The sequence below is a fragment of the Pipistrellus hanaki genome, assembly GCF_964339955.1.
Source record: "Pipistrellus hanaki genome assembly, chromosome: 14".
In the NCBI taxonomy this organism is placed as follows: Eukaryota; Metazoa; Chordata; class Mammalia; order Chiroptera; family Vespertilionidae; genus Pipistrellus; species Pipistrellus hanaki.
Window position 1 is genome coordinate 39,488,425 of NC_140516.1, and position 27,103 is coordinate 39,515,527.

The window sequence follows — 27,103 nt, forward strand, 5'->3', positions numbered from 1 at the left end:
GGGAGGTATGGCCCAAAGGGTGGCAGCTCCACAGTGGGGAGCCTACTCCTCCCCTGCAAACTGGCTTCTGGCAGGTGTGTCCATGGGGTTGGAGTTGTACTCCCACCCCCCCACCCCCCCCGGGGGGGACTGGTTTTCTATGGCCGCCTCAGGTTTTGCTTTTCCCCCACAGGTTCCTCTGAGCTGGGCTCTGCATGGAATGAGTTATTTATTAAAACACTGGATACAGATTAACTTTTTCACTTGTTGTTTTGTGTGGTCTTGGTCCTCTACAGATGGGAAATGCTAATTTCCTTCTTACAAGCCTGGTTGGCAGGAACTTTTGTGCCATTTCATCCTCTAGGGTTCCCAGTGGAAACCCTGCCTTTGCCATAACACACCTGTCCTGAGAGCATGTTTCCCTCTCTGGTTGGGCATTTGCTTTCATCTCAAAGCTCTCACGAGACTAACAACTGGACTGCTTTTGTAAGCCACACACTGACAACAGGTCCCCGCCCCGCCCCTAGCTGGGCCCAGCAGGCTGAGGAAGTGCTGTGTAGGCTCATTGGAGGGCAGGCCTCCCTGAAGCTTCGGTCCCACTGCCTTTCTCTCCGCGGTCTCGAGTTTCAGGATGACTGTTGGTGTGACACGGTGACCGATGGCTGAGGGCAGGGATCTGGGCTCCCGTGGGTTTGGCCCAGGGTGGAGTAGGGGCCAGCAGTGGGACCAGGGCTCTTCCCGAAGCTGAAACCACCACTCTGGGTTGGATGTCAGGCCTCAGGTCTCTGACTTTTGAAATGTTGAGACTTTCTTTTCTTTGGTAATCACAGGAACACCTAAGGCAGTGTGGGGCTCCCAGCAGATCTGTGCAGGTGTGTGGTTTCATCCTTTATCTAGCATTTCATTTGCAGCATAGATTAGCTCTTCCTCCATGGGGTAGTGATTCCAAATTGTCTCCTCAGCACTAAGGGACAGTGAGAAGAGGTTCCTTAAGCTGGCTCAGTCAAACTCACTTTAAAAAGTCCAAGAGGACGGTTTGGCTCAGTGAATAGAGCATCAGTCTGTGGACTGATGAGTCCCGGGTTTGATTCTGGTCAAGGGCACATGCCCAGGTTGCAGGCTCAGTTCCCAGTAGGAGGTATTCAGGAAGTAACCAATCGGTGATTCTCTCTCATCATTAATGTTTCTATCTCTTCTTCTCCCTTCCTCTCTGAAATCAATGAAAAAATACATATTTTTTTTTAAAAGTCCCAGAGGAGATGATTATGAGACTTATTGTGGTGAGTACTTGGTAAGGTATATACATGTTGAAAGACTGTGTTGTGCTCCTGAAATATGTCAAATATGACATAATACTATATGTCAGTTGTAACTTGTAAAAAGAAGTCTGAGAGGCCTAACTACTGACCAGCACTGGGGATTTCCTTCTCTTCCTGCAGAGAGAGGCATACTGGAAGCCTTTATGGGTTTGACTTGATCAGATCTCTCAGTCCTAGGATTCTTCCCTGTTCAGCCTGTCTTTCTAGACTCCCATCTTTCACACTGTGACTTCTCCACATTGAATTCTGATCCTCACACCTGCCATGTTCTAGGTCTGTGTTTGTCAGCATCTCATTGCCCAGGTCCTGAATCTGGATTTTAACCTTTGACTCCTAAATTTATTCCTCTCTCCTGCCTCTGGGGTATCCCACTCAGCTATGTTTTGTTTCAGTATCTCACTTCTGATGTCTGTTCCTAAGACATGTGTGGAGTGATCCTATCCTCTGACTGAGCCCTGTAGAAATGGTCTTTTCTCCCCTGCACACATCCTTGACAGCGCACTGACCTGCCTGCGAGCTCTCCTGCACTCAGTGTTGGACTGTGCAGCACATCCCACCAGCAGAGTTATGCCAAGTTCCCAATACGAGCAGACTGTTGGAGAAGATGATAAGTTGGGGTTGGGGACAATGAGAAGTTGTCATATCCCTAACTCTGGTTCCTGGAAACCCCAACATCTGTTTGACAAGAAATGGCAGTGGCTGGGAAAGATGAAAGAAGATAGTGTGGATTGGGGCTGGAAACAGCTTTTGACTTTAGCTGACTTCTCTTACCCTGTGATCTTCGGTGCTTCCAGAGACTTAAAAAATGTAACAATAGCAAACCCTTATAGTTTTTGCTGTGTGCAAGCACTCTTCTTAGCATTTTATATGAACTCATTTCATCTTCACACAGTCTTTATGGGGTAGGGATTATTAATATTATTTTCCAAGGAAACTGAGGCACAAAGATGTTGAGGTACTTAGGTACTTAGCTAGTGAATCCTGGAGCTGAGCTATAAATTCAGGGACTCCTGCTCCAGATGTCCTCACCTTTTCCTTCCCTTCCTTTACCTGTGTAAAGAGGAGGGTAGGGCTAGAGACCATTATTACAATTATGCGCCTAAGTTCAAAGGTATCTTGTCTTAATGGAGTGTGAATAGTTAAGGAGGAATTGCTTTGTAAGGGAAATGTTGAGCTGGATATTGAAGTAACTTTACAGAGAAGAAAGAGTCCTGCTGGGTAATGGAAGAGGGTAGAACTGGAGAGCAGGCCACAGAATCCTGTGTCAATCTGTGAAGGATTTTTGTTCTGATAAAAGATGTCTGCCCTGGCCGGGGTGGTTTAGTTGTCTGGGCATCGTCCCATGTACCAAAGGATTCCGGTTGGATTCCTACCTCGTCAGGGCATAAGCCCAGGTTTCAGTTCTTATTTCCCAGTCAGTAGAGGGCATTTAGAAAGCAGCCGATTGATGTTTGACACAGTGATGCTTCTTTCTTCTCTCCCTCACCCTCTTTCTCTAAAAATCAGTTTAAAAATATTTTTTTAAAGAAGAAAAAAAAGATGTCATCCTGCAGAGGATATTTTTTCCTTCAATCTTTATATGAATACTAAGGCCCGATGCATGAAATTCATGCATGGTGTGTGTTTGTGTGTCCCTCAGCCTGGCCTGCACCCTCTCCAATCTGGGACCCCTCGGGGGATGTCTGACTGCTGGTTTAGGCCCAATACCACAGTTGAACATCCCTCTCACAATCTGGACCACTGACTCCTAATTGCTTGCCTCCCTGCCTGATTGCCCCTAACCACTCCCTTGCCTGCCTTATCTTCCCCAACTGTCCTCCCCTGCTGGCCTGGTCATCTTTAACTGTCCTCCCCTGCCGGCCTTGTCATGTCCCCAACTTCCCTCCCCTGCCAGCCTGGCTGCCCCAACTGCCTTTCTCTGCAGGACTGGTCACCCCCAACTGTCCTCCCCTGTCGGCCTAGTCACCCCCAATGGCTCTCCCCTGCAGGCAGTTCATCCCCAACTGCCCTTCCCTGCAGGACTGGTCATTCCCAACTGTCCAAAAGGAAGTCAGATGTCTGGAAGATGACTGGTTGATCTGGTCTAATTGGCATAGTACTCTTTTATTAGTATAGACTAGAGACCTGATGCACAAAATTTGTGCAAGAGTAGGCCTTCCTTCCCCTGGCTGCCAGCACTGGCTTCCCTCTGGCACCCAGGACCAGGCTTCCCTCTGGGCAGGCACCTGGAACCCGGGCTTCCCTCACAGCCCTGGCTTCATCCGGAAGGTCATCCAGAAGGTTGTCTGGAAAGATATTGGGTATGATTAGCATATTATACTTTATTATTATATATACTAGATTTTCATATCATTTTTATTTATTTATTTTTTATTTTTATTTATTTTTAAAATATATTTTATTGATTTTGTACAGAGAGGAAGGGAGAGAGATAGAGAGTTAGAAACATCGATAAGAGAGAGTTATCGATCAGCTGCCTCCTGCACACCCCCTACTGGGGATATGCCCACAACCAAGTTACATGCCCTTGACTGGAATCGAACCTGGGACCCTTCAGTCCCCATGCCGACGCTCTATCCATTGAGCCAAACCAGTTTTGGCAGATTTTCATATCATTTTTAAAAAACTGTTTTTGGCCGAAACCGGTTTGGCTCAGTGGTAGAGCGTCGGTCTGCGGACTGAAAGGTCCCAGGTTCGATTCTGGTCAGGGGCATGTACGTTGGTTGTGGCACATCCCCAGTAGGGGTGTGCAAGAGGCAGCTGGTCGATGTTTCTCTCTCATCGACATTTCTAGCTCTCTATCTCTCTCCCTTCCTCTCTGTAAAAAATCAATAAAATATATTTTTTAAAAAAAATAAAACAAAAACAAAAACAAAACAAAACTGTTTTTGTAATGGTTTTTTAAATTAGTAGACTTTATTTTAGAGTAGTTTTAGGTTTACAGAAAATTGAACAGATAGTATAAAGAGTTCTCACATACCCTTTCTCTTCTCTGCTTATAGTTTCCCTTATTATTTAATACTAGAGGCCCAGTGCAAGAATTCGTGCATGGGTGGAGTGCCTCAGGGTGGCCTGCAGGGATCGGGCCCCAGCTCGCCCTGCAGCCCCAGCTGGCACCCTGCTTTGGCCTGGTGCTTCCCCCTCACTTGCTCCACCATCCTGCCTGTGGGGCAATTGGTGGAGGAGAAGGGAGAGAGGCCCCTGCCTGACTTCCTCAGCACCTAGGAGTCAGGTGGCAGCCTTGCCCCCTCCTGCTACCACTGCTGGTTGTTGTCTGTGGGCCAATGGCGGGGCTCCTGGGCTCCTACTTGTACCCGCACCTGCCTTGTACCCGCAGTGGCCTGCTCACCTGCTATATCCTGCAGCAGTCCTGCTCTCCTCGGGGCCCATCATGTGGCAACACCTCCACTGCTGCTGGCTGCCAGCCAGCGCCACTTCATCAACACCACATGTTCCACATAACCCTCTGGTGGTCAGCGCGTGTCATAGTGAGCAGTCGAACTCCCAGTTGAGCGACTTACAGGAGGGGACAATTTGCATATTAGACTTTTATTATATAGGATCTTGCATTAGCATGGTACATTTGTTACAACTGATGAACCAGTCCTAATAACATTTTTATTAACTAATGTCCTTACATTAGGATTCTCTCTTTATGTTATGCAGTTCTATGGGTTTCAACAAATACGTATTTTGTACCCACCATTACAGTGTCATACAGAATAGTTTCGCTGCCCTAAAAGTGCCTTGTGCTTTGCCTAGTCATCCCTTTCTCCGTCCTCCCAAACCTCTGGCAACCACTGACTGTTCTACTGTCTCTTCAGTTTTGCCTTTCCCAAAATATTATATAGTTGGAATCTTAAGTAAAGTATCCCTTTCAGACTGACTTCTTTCACTAAGCAATATGCACTTAAGGTTTCTCCTTGTCTTTTGGGGGCTTGATAGCTCTTTTCCTTTTATCACTAATTAATATTTAATTGTATGTTTGTGCCATAGTTTATCCATTCACGTATTAAAGGACATCTTGATTGATTCCAATTTTTGGCAATTTTGAATAGAATAGAGCTGTCATAAACACTCATTTATAGGTTTTGTGTAGACTTAAGTTTTCAACTCATTAAAATGCTGGACCTAATGTTTAGCTTTGTAAGAAACTGCCAAACTGCCAAAACCGGTTTGGCTCAGTGGATAGAGAGTTGGTCTGCGGACTTGAAAGGTCCCGGGTTCGATTCCAGTCAAGGGCGTGTACATTGGTTGCGGGCACATCCCCGGTGGGGGGTGTGCAGGAGGCAGCTGGTGGATGTTTCTCTCTCATCGATGTTTCTAGCTCTATCCCTCTTCCTTCCTCTCTGTAAATAGTCAATAAAAATATATTTTAAAAATTACAATTTTTCTTTATTAAAAAAAAAAAGCGATCAGTGTTTGGATTTGGTGGTCATTATCACCTGGAAGTGAACACCATGAGCCTCCTTATTTCTCCCTTTCTTGGGTGTGTGGATACAGAAGATGTGAGACTGGATTTCAGAGTGCCCTAGGCTCCTGGTACACAAGGTATACAGAAGATCCACAGAATAAGCACAAATGCCAAGAGACAGATGTGATACTTTTCAGGCAGCTGCCTGAAATAAATGACTACCATCTTGGGCTCGTGAGGCTTTCTGCCATGTATAAGAATCGAATAATGTACTGATACTGTATGAATGCAGCAGGATCTAGTTCAGGGGTCCTCAAACTTTTTAAAGTGGGGGCCAGATCACGGGGGGGCCCTCAGAGAGCTGGAGGGCCGGACTATATGAACTACTAATTCCTACTGTAACACCTCGGCTGCGCTCACTGCCCAAAAAACCTGGCGGGCAGGATCAGACTCCTCTGCAGGCCGCATGTGGCCCGCGGGCTGTAGTTTGAAGACCCCTGATCTAGTTAATAGATGTAGGAAAAAGGGTGGCCCACTGTTCTGTCCTGGCACTGGGTCTACCTGATGTGTGGTACACCTGGTTCCCATCCAGTGTTAATCACCAGCCTCTCTTCTTCATTGGGAGGGCCGGCCTCTTGTTCATTACAGTGATAGTCATTGTTGGGACAGTTCTGGGCAGAGTAATGAACAGCATACTCCTGTCCTGGACTTCATGGAGCCTCCAATCTTTTTGGCTGAAGGATCCTTTAACTGGAAATCATTGTGGGGAGGTGGGCCTAATACAGCCTCGGAGCCATAGTTCACCATGGAGGACCTCCTTGCCTCCTTCTCAGAGTGATGTGGTTCATTGGGCTCCAAGCTTTTTACTTGATTGTCAGTGAAAGCTAATGGCCTTCAAGGATCCCTTACCTTCCTACTCCCTCCCATGTTATTCAGGCTTCTTGAGTCCTGGGTCTTAGAACCAGCTTTGCCACAAGAAGGCCAATCAAGGAGATGTTTTGTTTTTCCAGCACTGACCCTGAGAGCGCTTGGAGTTCTGCCTCTGACCACTAGTTTCCCTTACTCTGATCTCAGGCTTTTCAACATGAGGTCAGGAACTCAGGAGCCATGCCTGTGGGGAGGGGTAAGTACTAGAGAATGGGGCCTGGCCCAGGCTCCCGATCCCAGGGGGTCAAGCTGGCGGCTGCGATTTCTGCCTGTGATGGATTTGATTCCCAAATACTTCAGAAACACTTGGTGGTTAGAGGGGAAAAAACATAATGGAAACAGACAGATGACGCTGTGGCTTGCCCTAACCCCTTTCCTTCTTGCTCTAGTTTTTCCAGGATATTGGGTTGCAGACATGCTGGATTCCTGCCCTCTTAGAGCTAGTGTGGCAATTTCTCATTTCTGTAGCCAGGGGTTTTGCAAAGAGAAAGAGCCCAGAAGGATAGCAGTAGCTGAGCAGGGAGCCTTTGAGGTGGAAGCTTGGCAAGAATATTGCTGATGTGGGTCCCTTAGTTCTGTAGCCGGGGGCAGTGTCCATAGCATTTCATGCATGTCACTCCCTGCTCAGAACCATCCAGTGGCTTTCCATGCAGTTGGTGCTCTCTGAAGTTGTACAGTGCTCTGGTCATTCAACCATGTGAAGATGGTATTATAGTTAGTGAAAATAGCTAGTGCGAAGTCCCAGTGGTAGGAAGGAGTCCAAGGAACAGAAAGAAGGCTGGTATTTTTGGGACTTGGTAAGAGAGGAGAGTAGTGGAGCAAGATGAGGTGGAGAGTTTGAAGGCATTGTAAAGAATGTGACATTTAACAAGTTATCTGTTGATCAGAAAGGGAAGTAAAGGGATGATGTTTTGGAGGCCAGAAATGGGCCTTTAGGAAACTTTTGCAGTAATGTGGGACCTCAGCATTGGTACAAAGGCAAGAGAACAGAGTTTAGTGATGGTTTTATTTCCCTAAAAAGGAAACGGCAGCAAAAGTGGCTCAAAGGAAATGCCATTAAGGTATTTGGATCTGACTTTGATAGTGACTGAGAGGAAGACTCATTGCTTTTTAATACTGTCTTATCTTGTTTGTGTTTGACTGTCTCAGCCTGATTATCTCTTTGGATGACAGTGGGAATATTATTTCCATTTAGCATTTGCTCAGCTGTGACATAATGTGCTCATGTACAGAACACGCAAAAGTACAGTCTTTGGGGAACTGAGATGCTGAAAAGATTTGTTTCTTCCCATTACCCTCAATCAGATTTCTTAATCTTCTAGGGCAGCTGGTTCCCAGAGTCCTGGAGGATAGTGGGTGGACAAAAGGTCCTTGTGAAGAATGCCTGGCTCTTGGGTATGCAGGAAGCCCCCAAGCTGTACACCTATAAGCAGATGGCGCCTCATTTCCAAATTCAGACTGTGGCCTTGCTGCCTTTGGCCTAGCCTGTCTTTTCTTTTCTTTTTCTTTTTCTTTTTTTTTTTTAAATATATTTTATTGATTTTTCACAGAGAGGAGGAGAGAGGGATAGAGAGTTAAAAACGTCAATGAGATAGAAACATCGACCAGCTGCCTCCTGCACATCCCCCACCGGGGATGCGCCCGCAACCAACGTACATGCCCCTGACCAGAATCGAACCCGGGACCCCTCAGTCCGCAGACCCACGCTCTACCACTGAGCCAAACCGGCTTCGGCCTCTTTTTTTTTTTTTTTTAAGCTCTTTGTATACATGTTGCCTTATGCCAAAGCCAAGAGTGTGGCAGCTGTTAATGATGCCAAGAAACCAGGCACCAGGCTTTTCCTTGGCCCGAAATTCCTAGAGAGCATCCAGTTGGCTTGGAATCCCCCAGGGTACTGACTGACCTTTCAGTCCTTTGGTGGCCGCTGGGAGTGGCGGGACAAGGTACAGTAGGTCTCCACTAGGGGAGAGTGAACGGTGAGTTTTCACCGCCCTGCGGAGAAAGGGTCTGCTGCCCTGGGCTTGGTGTTTTTGTTCAGTTTAGTGTCTCAGTCTGGGAAGCTCTTTGCCCACTGGGATAGAGTTAAGCCACCCTAAGTGTTGGGAGCCAGGTGAGATTGCTTGGCTGGATTCTCAGCTGAATCAGTCCTGGGAGCTACTATTTTTAAACTTGTGGAATGCTGTGGGAATGTGCTCCTTGGCTCCCAGCAAGGGATCTCAGGAAACATCAACTTGAGCGAGGCAAATGCATTCCCTGAATCTGGTTGGATGGCATGTAGTGGAAAGAGCATCTCCTACTCAGAGTTAAAACTCAATGGTACCCTAGTCAGTTTGGCTCAGTGAATAGAGCGTTGGCCTGTGGACTGAAGGGACTCGGGTTCCATTCTAGTCAAGGGCATGTACTTCGGTTGGAGGTTCCCCGATCCTGGCTGGGGTGCATGCAGGAAGCAACCCATTGATGTGTCTTTCCTACATCGGTGTTTCTCTCTGTCTCTCCCTCTTTCTTCCGCTCTCTCTAAAAATTCTCGGGTGAGGATTAACAACAAAGCACCAAAAAACCTCAAATGTGACTGGCCTGCACAGTAGCCTCCTCAGACTTCCCGCTCAGTGTGACGGTGCAGTCTTAGCTGTTGGGGTTTTTCTTACTCTTTCTTGTTTCTAAATTTCTTTTAAAATGTTTCAATTATGGTTGACATTCAATGTTAAATTAGCTTCAGGTTTATAGCATAATGGTAAGACATTTATATAACTTATGAAGTGATCCCCCTGATAAGTCTAGTACCTAATTGACACTATAGTTATTACAATAATATTGATTATATTTCCTGTGCTGTAACTGTCCCTATGACTATTTTTTAACTTCCAATTTGTACTTTTTAATCCCTTCACCTTTTCCCCCAGTCCCTCAACCCCCTTACCACCTTGTTTTTTCTCTATTTTTTAAAAATTGATTTTAGAGAAGAAGAAGAGAGAGAGAGAGAGAGAGAAACATTAATCAGCTGCCTCCCAAATATGACCTGACCAAGGATTAAAACTGCAACCTGGGTATGTGCCTTGACCAGGAATCGAATACTACCTTTCAGGGGGGGACACTCCAGCCAATTGAGCATACCATTCTTTGGCTAGGGCACATTCTTTTTTTTTCTTCTTTTTTTTTAAGATTATATAAAATTAATATATTATAGCTGGAATTTTAAAAAATCTTAGCTATATCAGAATATTACTATATAAACATATTTCAAAAGAATTTTATAATATTTTACACATAGTATATATATATATATATATATATATATAATATAGTACTTTTGTAATTATCAAACACCATTTTAAAATAGCTAATGAAATGTCAATAATTGTGAACTGTTAAAAATAAAAACATCATATTTGCAAATGTTTATTTAGTAATTATTTACTGAATTCTGTTGTAATAATGGCTGTCACTCAAAGCATGATAGCAGTCAGGAAGAATCCACGGCCTAATTGAGGGTTCTGGGAGGAATCCAACGTCGGGAAAGTCTCTTCTATTCATCTTCTGCCTGACGTTAGCGGTCATTTTTGCCTCTTGGAGGCCGAGTGATACCTTCTTAGTCAGATGCTTTGAGACAGACCTTTGGGCAGGTTCCAGGGATTGGGCAACTGTATCTAGAATTCAAGGCACATGTTCTTCCTGCCAGCAGGTTTGATGTTACTCTTAAGGCTGGCACAGCCATGCCTAGGCTCACCATGCCTAGGACAAAGCCAGCCTGTCCCCTGGGCACCTCAGTGAGCAGGATCCGTTCTTTAGCTGGAAACAATTTTTAGGGGCCATTTTACTCATACTTCTGCAACAAGACAATTAGAACCCCGCACTCCTGGTGATTCCTGGTAGTGAGTGAGTGAGGGGAGAATCTGTAATGTTTTTTTTTATTTTAATTCCTGTTGTAAGAAACTCCACCAACCAGTTTTTTAGCAAAATTTTTTCTCTCTAATCCAGATCCCACTTTCTGCCACACATGCCGATTTTCTCTCATCTTTTCCTTTCCCAGAAGATGTGAGAGTCAGCTGCTCCTAGAAAAGGGGCTTCATCCTCTGGTCAAACAAAACAGCTTTGGCTGGAGAAGCTCTCATGTTGAGGAAATACAGACCAAGCCAGGCCCCTGCAGGAGACTTTAAAGACTGAATGACTCTGTCACTTGGCTATTGCCTGAGCAGTCTGCTTTGAAAGAGAGACCTGACAGGCCCCAGGTTGTGTGTTTATCCTGAGGCAGGCCCATTCCAAACTCATGTTTCAGAGTTTAGAGGTTGTGTCCAGCCAGCCTGGTGGGTGGTAATCAAACCCAGGTGGAGACCATCTGGATGGGCCTGCCCCTCCCAGTCAGTCCCATGAAAGCTGGCCTGCCCACCACAGAACTGGCCTAGAAAGCACCCTGTGTGCAGGCAGATGGTGTACATGTGCATGTGTGCACAACCCTCCTCAAGAAAGTGGTGCTGCTTGGATACATTATTTTTTCCTCTCTGCATCCAAGGGTTCCCCCTATTGCACATGCCAAGGAACGTGTTTTTTTAAGTCTGTTTCTCAAGTTTTTGTGGTTAGAAATCATGTATTTTTCTTGGCCCAGCATGAAAGGCCTGGAGTAATCGTATAATACATTTTACAAAGCTGCCTCTAATTGGTGGCTGCTTGAAATCTTCCCTTTGACCTAGTAACCCAGCTCCTTTTGTAGAGTTTTAGCTCCCAGTCAGTCTTGCAATACCCCAGTTCCTCACACTCCTGTCGTATCCGCAGCCCTTGGGAAGCAGGTCTTCTAGCCTCAATTTGCTTAGCTGTTTCCTCAGCCTTCCTGCATGGCATTGCCCCCAAACAGGGCAGTTCAGCAAGGAAAGAAATAGTTTACACTGCATCCTGCCAAGCATCTTCTTGCGTGGTCTCCAAAACTCTAGGCGTGTACCCTCAAAATGAATTTTATTTCCCACACTGTTAAATGCTCATAGCAAATGCAAGCCATGGACACCTCCTTTGCATAGAATTGGGTATGGCCATGGTGACTTTAAGGATGGGTTCCTTTTCAGTCCTTGAGAGAACTTAGCTGTGAGAGGTAATCATGTGCAGGAAGCCTGAGTTCATCCAGGCACACAGCCGGGTAGGGCTGGTGTCAGAGCTCCTGAGACTTTGAATATCTTTCTCTCTAGTTTCTGGGCCTGGTCTTTTGGGGTTGGTGGTGATGATGATGATGATGATGTAAAGATGCCACATGAAATTCCAGGGTTCAGCATTGGCTGTCACTATCCCTTCAGAATTCTCCCCTCCGTTCAAGCCTGTTCCAGTAGCTTGGCTGGCAAGGAGGTGTGGGCTGTCATCTTAGTTTATGGTTTGTATTTGTATGCTGAGGAACTAACATGTGTATAATCATTGTAGCTCATGTTTGTACAAGATCTAATTACTGAAAATTATATCATGAACACATTTTAGCTTTTAATACTTCCCATGCTGGCAGACCTCCTGAGCTCAGGAACTCTCCCTGATGCTCCCCTCACCTAGGGAGGTGTGTCACCCCCCCCCCCCCCCAACCAGGCCTTGCTCTCTAATCCATATAATTTCCCTCTCTCCTCTCTCCTCTCGCAGAAGTCCATTCCAGGGACTTCGCTGGAGACTTACGGCTCCTGAACACTTCCTAGCAGACAGGGAGGCAGGCGCTCCTTGCCTCGTCATCACTGTGATGACTGGCTGCAGAGGCAGTAACTGGTCATTCTGGGCCGCCTAGATGGGAAGAGAGGGCAAACCTTGCTTCCTGAAGGTTCCAGTGATTGAAGAGTGCCCATGGGCTGCCAGATTTTAGGAATTCTATGTGCTGATTAATGAATGCACATAGAATGTGCAGGCCTCCCAGTATTTGGAATCTGCCCTGGGACCTATCTGAAAATGCACTCTTGTGGGCCAAGGTGGAGGTGGGAGCAGAGAAAGGGTCTCATCCTCACAAGGATACAGCAGGACTTGAACCTTAGCAAACTTAGTAGATGCTTATTAACAACTTGAAGGAATATGGAGCGTGAATAGGGAAGGTTAGGCCCTCAATCACACAGAAAGGAATGTTCCAGAGCCACAAAATGTGGACCTCATAATTTAGGGTGCCAGGAGGGGAATTTGATTGGCTGGGCTAAGGTCATACACGAGTGTTGTAGCTGGCTGGAGGTGAGGCGAGAGTTCTGGTTCCTTATTGAGGTCCTTTTTGACCTCGAGGCTCACACAATGGGATATTCCTCTGACTAAGGGGTTTAGATGCTGAGGCCACCAAGAATAAGGGAGAACTTCAATTAGGCTTTCCAAACAGTATTATTGCTTTTTTCCTAAGGTAGTCGAACTAAAAACATTTGTTTTTTATTTCTTCTAGATTTACAGGAACAGATGGGCCTAGTGGTTTTGGCTTTGAGTTGACATTTCGCCTGAAGAGAGAAACAGGGGAGTCTGCTCCCCCAACATGGCCAGCAGAGCTAATGCAGGGCTTGGCCAGATACGTGTTCCAGTCAGGTAAGAGCCCCAGGACATGGTTGGTTGGTGGTTTTACTGTCATGGATTTGGTTGTCTTTGGAACTCACAGGTATGCTTTGATGTCTGCAGAGTGACCTTTCCTGGGAGTACTACACCCCATTTGTACCATGAGGGTGATTTGTTTTGCCTGTTGTTTTGGGTGGGAAGCTACCTGGGACATGGAGGAGAAGGATATGCCACTATGACCTCTGGCAGCAAGTGAGAATCCTTGCTGCTGTTCTGACACCCTGAGTCCTGTTACAGTCTGCCAGCCATGCTTCTGATTTCCATTGAGCCAAAGGCCAACTTGGCCTGGAATGGATTAGCTCTTCTCTGTCTGCCCCATTTTCCATAATTAGCCTGGTCCTGGCTCCCTGCTGCCAGTGGCCTAAACTGTCTCAGTCTCTGGGGCCTCAAGGACACATCTTAATCTTGACTAAGGATTGGGTGAATAGGAAAAGAGAGAGAAGGGGGAGGAGGGAGGGAGAGAAGGAGGAAAGGAAGAGAGAGAGAAAGAGAGACCTTCCGTACCTCTGCCTTCTGCTGCTCCTCTGAGTCTCTGTGCTTTTCTCTTTCCTTCTAGTTGTAGAATTCCACTCAGCCAGCCTTCCTGTGGTTCTGGATGATGTCTTTTAGTTGTAGTTTTGAAATTGTTGTGCAAGGCAGCAGTTCAGGTGTTTACCCATGCTGCCATCTTGGTTTCTCTCCAAAGAATTTCTTTATAATGAAAAGATTTGGGTGGCTATCACTTTAAGGAAATGATCAAATGTAGCAACACCAATAATGAAACAAATTATGTATGTTAGGTACCTCCTTGTGCATTGCAGTGTGAAGTATAAAATATCAACTATGTAGCACTTTTCCAAAAAAATGTTTCATATGAATTGAATTCTGAGCAAATGGACAAATCCAAATTGTGGGACATTTTATTAATTAATTAGTTAATTAATTAATTAAATATATTTTATTGATTTTACACAGAGAGGAATTAAGAGAGTTAGAGAGTTAGAAATGTCGATGAGAGAGAGTCATTGACCAGCTGCCTCTTGCACACCCCCCCACTGGGGATGCGCCCGCAACCAAGGTACGTGCCCTTGACTGGAATCGAACCCGGGACCTTTCAATCTGCAGGCCAATGCTCTATCCACTGAGCCAAACTGGTTTCGGCTAGATTGTGGGACATTTTATAAGACAACTGCCTAGACTCTTAAAAAAATGTCAGTCCTAGCCTATCTAATAAAGATGGAATATGCAAATTGACCATCACTCCATGACAAATCTGGCAGTGCCCACAGCCAATAAGGAGGGAATACGCAAATTGATACAACAAAGATGGCAGCAGCCATTCCACCCCACCCTGACTGCTCCAGGCACGGAGCAGCCTGGGTAGGGTGAGGAGTCTGCTATGAGGGGGGTGGCAGGAGGTGGAAGGAGCTACAGGAGGGTGGCAGGGCCGGAGTGAAGGCAGAAGTCAATGGCCAGAGCAAAGGCCCGCATCCTGGGTGCCAGAGGGAAGCCGATGCTGGCAGCCAAAGAATCTTCATGCATCAGGCCTCTAGTGAAAGATATAAAAAGACAAGGGGTGGGGACTATCCTAAATTGAAGGAAACAACAATTTAAATGCACTTATGATCCTTGATTGGGTCCTAAATTGAAAAAATAAGTTCATTTGTAGGGCACTTGGAAAAATAGAAATACATACTGTGTATTAGATAATTGTATTGTGCAACTGTGAAGTTCCTTGGGTATGATACATACAGTATTATGGTTAATGTCCTTGTTCTTAGGAGATAATAGCTGAAGTATTTATGAATGCAATGATATGATATCTGCAACTTAATAAAAAAAAAAACTTTTGTAGGCTCCTCTGAGTTCTTATTCTTTTTTTTTTTTTTTTAATTTATTTTCAGGGAGAGAGAGAAAACATTGATTTGTTGTTCCACTTATTTATGCATTCATATGGGAGTGAAGCACTGTGTTATACCAGATTTATAGAGAGGTGACGTAGCATGTTCAAGATCAGAGCTCTAGTAGGTGCAAAGGCAGAATTTGAGTCTAGGCAGCGTAACACTAATGCCATTCTTATAGCCATGATGCCATGTTGCCTGTAGCTCAGCTGATGTCTGGGCTGCTGGATGTCTCGGGCTAGAAGGTGAGATTTGCCAGTCATCCATATGGGTGATTGCATGATCTCTGAGCTCCATGATGCCTTGCTTGAATATTCAGGATCATTTGGAAAATCGAGGAGGGCAAACGCATAAGTAGTGTCCATTTCCACACCTCTCCCTTTACTGTTTGCCATCTTGCAAATGACTGCTGGATCAAGGGAGCAGCATAGTATGATGGTTAAGAGCGTGGCCCCTGGATCCAGACTGCCTGCATTCGATCTCAGGTCTTCCAGTTACTGCCTCCGGACCTTGGGCAGTGTAACCCATTTACTCATCTGTAACGCAGGGATAATAATAGTAGCTACACAGGAAGTTATTAAGTGAATGAAATGAGTTTAATACCTGTCAAAAATTTAGGACAGTTATGTAGTAAGAACTATATAATATTACCGTCAATTATTATTACTCAGTTTTTAAAACTTTATATGGATCAATAAGGTGGATACTTTGGTCTTTTTTTTTTTTTTTTTTTTTTTTTTTTTTTTTTTTTTTTAGTGACAATAAATACTCCGTTTAACAGTGAAACCCTGTTAGGAAGGAAATGCCTTGCTTGTCTTGGATCAATTACCTGCCTCAACTGATATGATGACATTTGGTGCTATCACTTTTATCCCACACAGAAAATCAGTAATAGTGCCCTGGCCGGAGTAGCTCAGCGGTTGGAGCATTTGGCTCATACACTACAGGGTGGCAGGTTCGATTCCCAGTCAAGGGCACATACCTGGATTGTAGGTTCACTCCCTGGTCCTGGCCAGGGTGCTTGTGGGAAGCCATCAATTAGTGTATCTCTTTCACATCGATGTTTCTCTCTCTCCTCTTCCTCTCCTTCCATTCTCTCTAGAAATCAAGGGGTGAAATATCCTCAGATGAGGATTATCAACAACAAAAAAGAAATAAAGAGAAAAAAAAAGAAAGTCGTTATTAGTGATACAAATAAAATTAATTGGTTTTGTTCATCACATTGTACAACAACAAAAATTCAGTTCAACTGTGGCTCCTTGATTATGTAGTTGACAGTACCTGTACAGCCTTATTATACAAATCAGATCCTATTCTAAATGCAATGGAGCCCAGGCAGTTTCGTGGGATCTGTGGTACATCCTTTCATAAAGTAAAGAATCTTTTTAGGGGGGGGTGGGACTGCGGGGCGGGGACGCAAATATTAAAAAAAAAAAAAAGAAAAAAAAAAGAAGAATCTTTTTATAGTGAGAATGTCTGCCCCTTATTGTAACTGTTTTGTAGGATTGGGCTTAGGTGTTTCAGTTTCCTCAGAGCAGGGCGCTCTGATGCTCGGAGAACCTCCCTTGAGATGTGTAGGCATGGTTCTGCCCCCTGATTGGTTACACTGCAAAGTTTACACAGATGTTATTATTCAGAACATGTATTTTATGTTTGATGTGTACATAGATATACCTACATATGTAACTAGCAGCGGAATTCTGTTTGTTGGTCTTGCCTCACTTGTGCTGTCCATCTTCAACTCAGTGACTTTATGTGGTGCACCCCTCCCATTTGCATGTGAGAACATGCAGAGCAGTGTTATCAAGTAAGTGGAATGCTTAGACCTGCTTTTCCAGATCTAAAAGGCATCCACAGCCTTACCATCCAGGCTCGGAAATAGCATCAGGGAAGTGGTAGGCAAGGGAAAAAGGACGAGGAGACTCTGGGGGTGGGATGGTGATGGGGCTGCGTGAGGCTGCCTCTGAAGGCTGCTATGAGGAATGACTCTGAAGGGTCCTGTACAGTAGCCTGACCTGCCGGAAGATGGATACCTTTTGGTTGGTTTGCTCAGAGGTGGGAAGTAGAAATGAGAGAGGCCTGGGAAAGAATAGCCAGAGAAAGTAAAGGATTCAAAGTGGGCGTGGGGCTGGTTGGTGTTTATTTTAGTTGTGATGCTTCTAGTTATAAGAAAATGACAGAAACCTAACTCCAATGATCTTAATAACAGACATTATTGGTATAGGTAACGGACATTCAGGGTTTCAGGCATGGCTTGATCTCTGTGTTCAAAGTGTCCCCAGGGCTCTGACTCTTGTGTTGGCCACGTACTACAGACTGACTCTCCCCATGTGCCAGGGAGGATGAACGCCCCCCCATCAGAGTTTCTGTTTCTCTCAGTTTGTAGTCCCAGCAGGCAGAAGGCCTTTCCTCCAACATTCCTACATTAATCCTGGGGAAGGACTCAGATTAGTTCCATCTGGGTCATGTGACCACCCTAGTTGGTGGTCGTGGTCCAGAGGAGCACCAGTGTTTATGTTTAAAGTCCCGTTCCTCTCCCCCACCCCCCACTTCTAACCACATGAAGTAGAAGTCCTTTAAAGCAAAAGGTAACTGCTGGCAGAAAAAGAATAGGTCTAGTTCTGGGTAGGCAAAATCAGTTGCTCTCACAGGGCCAAAGGGGAATCTAATACCCTTGTAATCCAGCTGTGCAGTTATGCTTGGAAGTTGAATCATTAGAGGATTGATGGATAGCAGGCATCTTTTGTTCTTTGTTGTTGTATATGCTGGGATGGGTTTGACTCCCAAGTAACAGAACACCCTGACTAAAATGGCTTAACAACAAGGGCACTTATCTTACATAGCAAGTCATCTGGAGGTGGGGCAGTTCCAGGGTCAGTTGTCATCTCTTCAACAGTGTACTATGGCCCTGAGTTCCTTGTAACTTCCTGTTCTGCCTTCCTCAGCACTTTGGCTTGTCTTTTTAAACTGTTTCCCTCGGATTCCAAAGATGACTACCATAAGCCCTAGCATCCTGGCATTACACTTGATTCGCAGAGTCTATCAGCAATAAAAGAACACTCCTGTACACCTTTTTTTTTTTTTTTAAATATATTTTATTGATTTTGTACAGAGAGGAAGGGAGAGAGATAGAGAGTTAGAAACATCGATGAGAGAGAGTCATCCATCAGCTGCCTCTTGCACACCCCCTACTGGGGACATGCCCGCAACCAAGGTACATGCCCTTGACCGGAATCAAACCCGGGACCCTTCAGTCCCCAAGCCGATGCTCTATCCATTGAGCCAAACCGGTCTCGGCTCCTGTACACCTTTTTTAAAGACCAATCAAAACCTCCACAGAGGCCCTGGCTATGTACCTCAGTTAGTTAGAGCATGGTCTGATACACCAAGGTTGTGTGTTTGATCCCCAGTCAGAGCACATACAGGAATCAACCAATGGATACATAAATAAGAAGAACAGCAAATTGATGTTTCTCTCTCTTTCTCTCGTTCCCTCCTTCCCTTCCTTCCTTCTTCCCTTTCCTTTCCCTCTCCCCCCTTTCCTCTCTCTTTCTAAAAATCAATAAATAAACTTAAAAAACCTCCACGGAACTGCCCTCATTGATCTCCCCTTGCTTCTCATTGGCTAGAGTTATGTCAGGAAAGTGAGACAGTCTTATCGGTTTACTAATCAGAATTCACTTCCTAGGGCTGGGGCTGGGCCCCTGGTCCCCTGAAAGTCATGCCAAGGAGAAGCAGAGGAAGAAAATAGGAGTTCTGTTAATAAGAAGGGGAATGGCCACCAGGTGGCAAACAGTATCTGTACTCCTACCCGAGAAGCGCCGGCCCTCCCTGGGGTCAGAGGAGCCTTCCATATTGATCAGGATGCTAGGCCAGCACAAAAGTGTCATATGGAGAGAGAATGTTCCAGGCGTGAGGACAGGATAGCTGTCCTTGTTTCACCTGCTACAGCAGATTTAGAACCATATCGGGATGTATCATTTGGAAAGTTCTGCAGTAATTTACATCAGTGACTTCACCAATAGGTATCCAACTTCTTTCCTTCCTACCTTGAAGCCAGTTTATCTTACTTTCCCATTCCCTTTTAATTTTATGATCTGCTTATTCTTTCTTCTCAGATTGCCAGTGACTGCTCCCCTGCCCCCCACCCTCTGGGTTTCATTAGAAAGAAACCATTCCCCAACTCAGCAGGACTTGATTTCTCAGCTGCGCTTTAGAATTCTGCTAGATAGGCTGTCTACTCTCAGTTCTGCCATTGGTAGGCTTTAACCACAAATTCCAAGGCAATTTCACTGGAGTTTTAGGAGAAATATGGCCCCCCAACCTTGTAACTGACACTGGAAATTCAAGTGCCTTTGCTGCTGTTTAATGGCAACCTCATGACATATGCTGAGTCGGCACAATTTGTGATTCCGGCCCAAGAAGGGAGACAGGACGTGCTGTGTGAGCATCCTGAACCATCATTGCTGGTGACTGATTAAACCCTGTGGTATTTACAGATTAACGCCAACAGAGATTTTATTTTTATTTTCCTTTTCTCATTTATAAAATAAGCCAGAGGCCCGGTGCACGAATTTGTGCACCAATAGGGTCCCTTGACCTAGCCTGCAGGATTGGGCTGAAACCGGCTCTCTGACATCCCTGAGGGGTCCTGGATTGCGAGGAACCCCACCAGTGCACAATCGGGGCTGAGGAGAGACATGGGAGATTGGCCACCTGCGGGGGGGACCGAGGGAGATCTCCAGGGTGTGTCCAGCCTGTCTTACTCAGTCCTGATTGGCCGGACCCCAGCAGCAAGCTAACCTACTGGTCAGAGCGTCTTCCCCCTGGTGGTCAGTGCACATCAAAATGGTTGAGTGGCCTTAGCATGTCATTAGCATAATTACGCTTTGATTGATTGAATGGATGACTGGACACTTAGCATATTAGGCTTTTATTATATAGGATAGTTTCTCATTATAAAAACTGAAACATAGAACTATATGACACAGAAAATGAAAATCCTAAGTCATTCCCCATTGGAAAAAAAGTTGGTGTTTCTATTTTCAGATTTTCTTTCCAGAACATGTTCTATATAGAATTAATATTTTAGCCCAGCCTGGGTAGCTCAGTGATTGAGCATTGACTTATGAACCAGGAAGTCACAGTTTTATCCCTGGTCAGGGCATAAGCCTAGGTTGTGGGCTTGATCCCCAGTGTGAGGCATGCAGGAGGCAGCCAATCAATGATTCTGTCTTATCATTGATATTTTTATCTTTCTCTCCCTCTCCCTTCCTCTCTGAAATCAATAAAAATAATTTTTAAAAAACTAACATTTTATAAAAATGAACCATGATTTTTATACTGTTTTTCAGCTAGCTTTTTTTTTAACTTCATATATTTTGGAAATCTTCCTATGTCAATATATTTTTTTTTATTATCAAGCTGTACTATGTTTTATTTAGTAACCAGTTTCTTGTTGTTGGACATTTGGGTGATTTCCATTTTTTCCCTACCACAAATCTGCATTGTGCATCTTTGTATTTGTGTCTATACTCCTAAGTATTTCTATGAGATAAAGTCCCAGAAAGGGAAATGAACATTTTACATTTTAATAGCCATTGCAGATGAATACTAGTAATTATATTATTAGAATATTGGTGTAGCCGAAACCGGTTTGGCTCAGTGGATATAGCGTAAGCCTGAGGACTGAAAAGTCCCAGGTTCGATTCTGGTTAAGGGCATGTACCTTGGTTGTGGGCACAACCCCAGTAGGGGTTGTGCAGGAGGTGGCCTATTGATATTTCTGATTCTCTTTCCCTCTCTCTTCTTCTCTTTAAAAAAAATGTATATATATATATTTTTTTAAAAAAGAATATTGTTGTAATCATTTAGTAAATGTTACAGTTGTTTTCAACAAACAACAGAATAATTGTTATATAAAATTATATTTATAGGAACGAAGTCCTCTCTTGAGTCCTTGATAATTGATCCCCATTCTTAGGTTATTTGGCCTGAGAGATTGTTAATTCATGTTCAATGACATACGTTTGGCATTAGGAAAGTCAGGAAGCTCTTACACAGTTTCATGCAGCTTAGATTTAGCCCAGGAACCCATCCCTCAGGCTTCCTTTCTCTGAAGTTGTAAGTGGTGAGAGATACAGCATACCTCTTCAAATCAGAGACTTTTTCAAATATTGACAGCAGGTCAAGTTTTATATAAAGAATCTCAATGAATTGTGGAGTTTTCTTGAGTTTTGCCTCCTCCTACCTTTCCTAAAGTGAAATTACACATGCAACTCAGGCGTTTTCTGTTGAGGCCTTTTTAAATTTATTTTTTAATTGACTTTTTGAGAAAGAAACATCAATTTATTGTTCCACTTACTTATGCATTCATTGGTTGGTTCTTGTATGTGCCTTGACTGGGGATTGAACTTGCAACCTTGCCACTTTTCAGATGAGAAAATGGGCTCAGAGAGGTGGTGGCCTGCAGCTGGTGAGTGGCAGGAGTGAGCGCCTGGATGCTCTACCCAGCGCTGGTTTGCATGCTGTAGCCTCTGAGCCTCTAAGAATCCATTTTAAATGAAAACAAGACTTGGGGGGAAGGAGCTCTTTCCATTAGTTTTATTTTTTCTTTAAGAGCCTGCTACATGCCAAAGACTCTGTCACATATATCCGACCCCTGCCATAGGCAGCGGAGAGAGACACTGAAACCACAGGCAGATAAGTATTTGATTCCATAGACCACTGAAGGAAAGATCAGGGTGCACCAAAAGAATAAGGCAGTAGACTCATTTTTGGATTGAAGAGCTGGGCAAGGACAGGACTAACAGCAAGAAGAAGATTTTTTATTTTTATTTTATTTTATTTTATTTTTTTGGCGGAGGGAATAGCATGTGGAGGCCTCTTAGGAAGGAAAGAGCTTGAGAAACATGAAGAACTGGCAGAGGGTCCTGTGGCTGGAGGGAGGTGCGGGAGAGAAGGGAGCTCAGGGAAAGCCGGAGGCCTGGCAGGCTTGGGAAAGTGTGGGGTCTTGCACTTGTACTGAGTCGTGATGAAAGTCTGGAGTTGATTCTGAAGGCAGTGCAAAGCTGTGAAGGCATTTTAAGGAGGAAGGTGAAATGACCAGATTGGGGAGTGTAAAACCTCCTTTTAAAAAATGTATATTAAGATGTGCTTGCATTCGCAGTGTCAAGACTTTTCTGCCTGTATTTTTTTTTTTTTTTTATAATTTTATTTTTATTTTTATTTTTATTTTTTTTCAAATCAGTCTTTATTGTTCATATTATTACAAAGGTTCCTCATTTCTTCCCCCCTCCACCAGGTTCCCACCCCACCCTCCGCCCCCTCCCCATCCCCCATTGTCCTCATCCATAGGTGCACAGTTTATGTTCAGTCTCTTCCTCCCTCCCTTTCCCCGATAGTAAATCCCTTTTCAGATAGTAAATCTGTTACTTAGCATTATCTCATATCAATAATACCTCCACATGCCCAATGATACACTTCACACAAAAGACATTTCCAAATAGGTCAACCAGCCTCATCCAGGCCCCACCCAAGGCACTCACAGATCAACACCCCAGCGCTATACTAACTCAACACATCCAGATCTAAGCCTTCATCACTTGATTCAGCAGACCCTCAAGTTCCCGCAAAAGTTTCCAGCCATGTCTGAGAGGCAGCCGTGGGCAGGTACAGGCGAGGAGCGCGCTGTTTCGGGCCTGGCTGCTCCGGGCCTGGCCTCTGTTGCTCTGGTTCGTTCCACAACCAGCTGCTCCGGGTCTGGTCACTGCCGCTCCCGACCTAGTTGCTCTGGACTTGGCTGTTGCTGCTACAGGCCTGGCCGCACCCGACCCGGCTGCTCTGGGACCGGTTGCTCCGGTCCCGGCCGCTCCGGTCCCGGCCGCTCCCAGCCTGACAGCCGCTGCTCCGGGCCTGGCTGCTCCCAGCCTGGCAGCCATTGCTCCTGGCCTGGCCGCACCAGACCCGGCTGCTCCGGGCCTGGCCGCTCCCAGCCTGGCAGCCGCTGCTCCTGGCCTGGCCGCACCAGACCCTGCTGCTCCGGGCCTGGCCGCTCCCAGCCTGGCAGCCGCTGCTCCTGGCCTGGCCGCACCAGACCCGGCTGCTCCGGGCCTGGCCGCTCCCAGCCTGGCAGCCGCTGCTCCGGGCCTGGCCGCACAAGACCCAGCTGCTCCGGGCCTGGCCGCTCCCAGCCTGGCAGCCGCTGCTCCGGGCCTGGCCGCACCAGACCCGGCTGCTCCGGGCCTGGACGCTCCCAGCCTGGCAGCTGCTGCTCCGGGCCTGGCCGCTCCCAGCCTGGCAGCCACTGCTCCGGGCCTGGCCGCACCAGACCCGGCTGCTCCGGGCCTGGCCGCTCCCAGCCTGGCAGCCGCTGCTCCTGGCCTGGCCGCACCAGACCCGGCTGCTCCGGGCCTGGCCGCTCCCAGCCTGGCAGCTGCTGCTCCAGGCCTGGCCGCACCAGACCCGGCTGCTCCGGGCCTGGCCGCTCCCAGCCTGGCAGCCGCTTCTCCAGGCCTGGCCACTCCCAGCCTGGCAGCCGCTGCTCCGGGCCTGGCCGCACCAGACCCGGCTGCTCCGGGCCTGGCCGCTCCCAGCCTGGCAGCCGCTGCTCCGGGCCTGGCCGCACCAGACCCGGCTGCTCCGGGCCTGGCCGCTCCCAGCCTGGCAGCCGCTGCTCCTGGCCTGGCCGCACCAGACCCGGCTGCTCCGGGCCTGGCCGCTCCCAGCCTGGCAGCCGCTGCTCCGGGCCTGGCCGCACCAGACCCGGCTGCTCCGGGCCTGGCCGCTCCCAGCCTGGCAGCCGCTGCTCCTGGCCTGGCCGCACCAGACCCGGCTGCTCCGGGCCTGGCCGCTCCCAGCCTGGCAGCCGCTGCTCCTGGCCTGGCCGCACCAGACCCGGCTGCTCCGGGCCTGGCCGCTCCCAGCCTGGCAGCCGCTGCTCCTGGCCTGGCCGCACCAGATCCGGCTGCTCCGGGCCTGGCCGCTCCCAGCCTGGCAGCTGCTGCTCCGGGCCTGGCTGCTCCCAGCCTGGCAGCCGCTGCTCCGGGCCTGGCCGCACCAGACCCGGCTGCTCCGGGCCTGGCCGCTCCCAGCCTGGCAGCCGCTGCTCCGGGCCTGGCCGCACCAGACCCGGCTGCTCCGGGCCTGGCCGCTCCCAGCCTGGCAGCCGCTGCTCCGGGCCTGGCCGCACAAGACCCGGCTGCTCCGGGCCTGGCCGCTCCCAGCCTGGCAGCTGCTGCTCCGGGCCTGGCCGCTCCCAGCCTGGCAGCCGCTGCTCCGGGCCTGGCCACACCAGACCCGGCTGCTCCGGACCTGGCTGCTCCCAGCCTGGCAGCTGCTGCTCCGGGCCTGGCCGCTCCTAGCCTGGCAGCCGCTGCTCCAGGCCTGGCCACACCAGACCCAGCTGCTCCGGGCCTGGCCGCCGCTGCTCCGGGCCTGGCCGCACCCGACCCGGCTGCTCCGAGCCTGGCCGCTCCCAGCCTGGATTCTTCATGGTTGTCTACTGCTGTTCTGGGCCTGGCTGCTCCCAACCCGGCTGCTCTGGGCCGGGCTTCTCCGGGCCCAGCCACTCCGTGTCTGGGTGTTCCTGGACTGGCCACCCTGGGCTTGGCCGCCTCTGCCTCAGGCCTGGCTGCCACTGCCCCAGGTCTGGCTGCTCCAGTGCTGGCCGTTGATGCTCCTGTTCTGGCTGCTGCTGTTCTGGGGCCTGGCCACTGCTGCTCCGGGCCCAGCTGCCACTGCCTTGTGCCTGGCCACTCTAGGCCTGGTCGCCGCTGTTCCAACATTCTGTCCCTTTTTTCTCTTCTTTTTTTTTTTTCTTTTTTTAAAAAAAAACAACAAAACGCATTTATATTGCAATGTTGGCTGGTGCGTTGAGTTCTGACTTAGTCTTTGATTTTTCAAGATCTTCTTTGTATTCTTTCTTAAGTAATTTTACTATCATTTGCTCTCACTTGATTTCTTCACATTGAGAACTTCTTTGGTTTCTTCCTCCTTGTCCTGGGAGCTCAGCAGGTTGGCCTGTGGCACCCCTTTGTTCTCCGCGGGCTCCCACGCTGCTCCAGCCTGTTGCCGGGGTCGGCGCCGCCCAGGAAGCAGCCCCCGTCCTTGGCTCCGTTGCCAGCGCTCAGCAGTCGAAGGCTCAGGGGCACCCCCCCCACTGGGGGCCCCGTCGCCCGGCTCCTTGCTGGCGCCCAGCTGGCCGGTGTCCGGCAGGGGCTCCTGCTCCTCGTGGCGTTCCTCCAGTCTGGAGCTTTCTTTCTCCCTCCCACTAGGGGAGTCCAGGATCAGAGTCAACAGACTGTCCTCTGCGCACAGTGTGCGCGACTCCGGGGGCTCGGCCTTTCGCTGCGCTCCCAGGACTCCACCTCACAGCCCCGTCTCCCCCTGCCCGAGCCTGGGTCCCCAGGGACTGGCCCAGACCTGGAGTTCGGGGAGGTCTGGACTGAGGCTCAGAGCTGCCGCCGGAGGCTTTGTTTCTTCCGGCTAGGGTAATCCAGCATCAGAGTCAACATTCAGTCCTCTGCGCGCCATGTGCGCGCGACTCCGGGGGCCCCGCATTTCGCCGTCCCCCGGGATTGTCTCCCCCTGCCAGAGCCTGGGTCCCCAGGGTCTGGCACATAACTTGGGGCTCAGCGCTGCCGGTTCGGGGGTTCCGCCCAGGCTGGGGGTTCTATTTCCTTCCTGCTAGGGAACGCCAGGCAGCACCCAGCCCTCTCCTCCTCTCCGGCTGCGACCTCTCCCTGCCTGTATTTTAAGAGTGGCTCTTCCCCAGAAGATGCTGGAGCTGTTGCAGCACTATAGCCACGGAGTCATAGATTTTTCTCTTCTCATTCTAATCCTTGGGGCCATAGCTCGGTACAGTCCTGGCTCATCCTGCCTCCCCCTGAGGCTCTCCAGTCTAGAGAGGGACCCCTCTTCTCTCTTGAAGGTGTTAGCCTCCACATACCTCCCACAGCATACCACAGGGCTCTCCTTCCAGATCCAGGAGGTAGATTGGGTTTGCTTCCTGACTCCTGCTCTTCAGGTGAGTGAGGAAGTCAGGAAGATTGAGTAAGGAGCTTAGAGAATATCCCCAGGTGTGAGTTATGGTGGGGCTGTAGTTCAGCTTCTCATCAACAGCTTACCCAGCTTTTTTCTCTAGATGTCCCAAGTGTATATGATCTTAATATCTTTGCCCCAAGTAAAGTTTTCTGAAAGGAGATGCTCCATCATTCCAGTGAGAGCTGTCGAATTCTCTCGTTTACTGGTTTGGATAAGCTGCCCATTGCTCCAGTTAGCTAACTGAAGCCAAATGGAGCTGCCTGATTATATTAATATCATTTTTCTTCCTCATTCTCTTTTTTATTTTCTTGACATTTTCTTTCCCTGAGCCTGAGTTATCTTCTTTTCTGGTTGCTATGGATCTGTAAAATATTTTCCCTTTCATCTGTTAGTAATACTGACCACAACTAGAAAGCAGAACAATCCCTGATTTCTCTGTTCCCTCCCAAGACTTAAGGTTAATAGTTAAAGGATTATATTCCCACTCCACTGGAAAAGAACAGGTCAGTCCTTCAGAAGTGAGCTTATGCCTTAAGTGGTTTGCATGTAAACTAGATTCTATCTAGCCAGTATCTAAATCTGGGTACTTTTAGGGAAGACTTCAACCTTAAGAGCAGAGGCTGGCAAAGTACAAGCCTGGAGGCCAAATCCTAATGGCCACCTGTTTTGGTAAATAAAATTTCATTGGACATAGCCGCATAGTCACATATTATCTGTGACTTTTTTGCTGCTACAACAGCAGAGTGGAGTAGTTATGACAGATATGCAGCCCTCAAAGCCTAAAAATTTGATATCTGGCCTTTTACTGAAAAAGTCTGCCAATCCCAGACTTAGAGATCATTTTCCACTTTTGAATAATGACCAAAGTAGAGGAGTGGCCATCTTTAAATCTCTATGAGATAGCCTTTTGAAATTAATTGCCTTAGCTGGGGCCTGTGCTCTGGCCCATGATAGAGGGATCATATTTGCAAGAGGTTTGTTGGAGGAGGTGTGAATGCATCTTCTAC

The 27,103-nt window shown here is 47.6% G+C and overlaps 1 protein-coding gene across 2 annotated transcripts in view; it reads left to right on the forward strand.

Moving 5' to 3' along the window:
• The window catches only part of SUFU (SUFU negative regulator of hedgehog signaling), an 88,931-nt gene that overhangs the window by 8,255 nt on the left and 53,573 nt on the right, over positions 1-27,103 (forward strand). For both annotated transcript variants that reach the window (XM_084903872.1, XM_084903873.1), the window contains exon 3: positions 13,010-13,146. In XM_084903872.1, the coding sequence (XP_084759998.1) occupies positions 13,010-13,146 (137 nt within the window). The remainder of the gene's footprint in view (positions 1-13,009; positions 13,147-27,103) is intronic.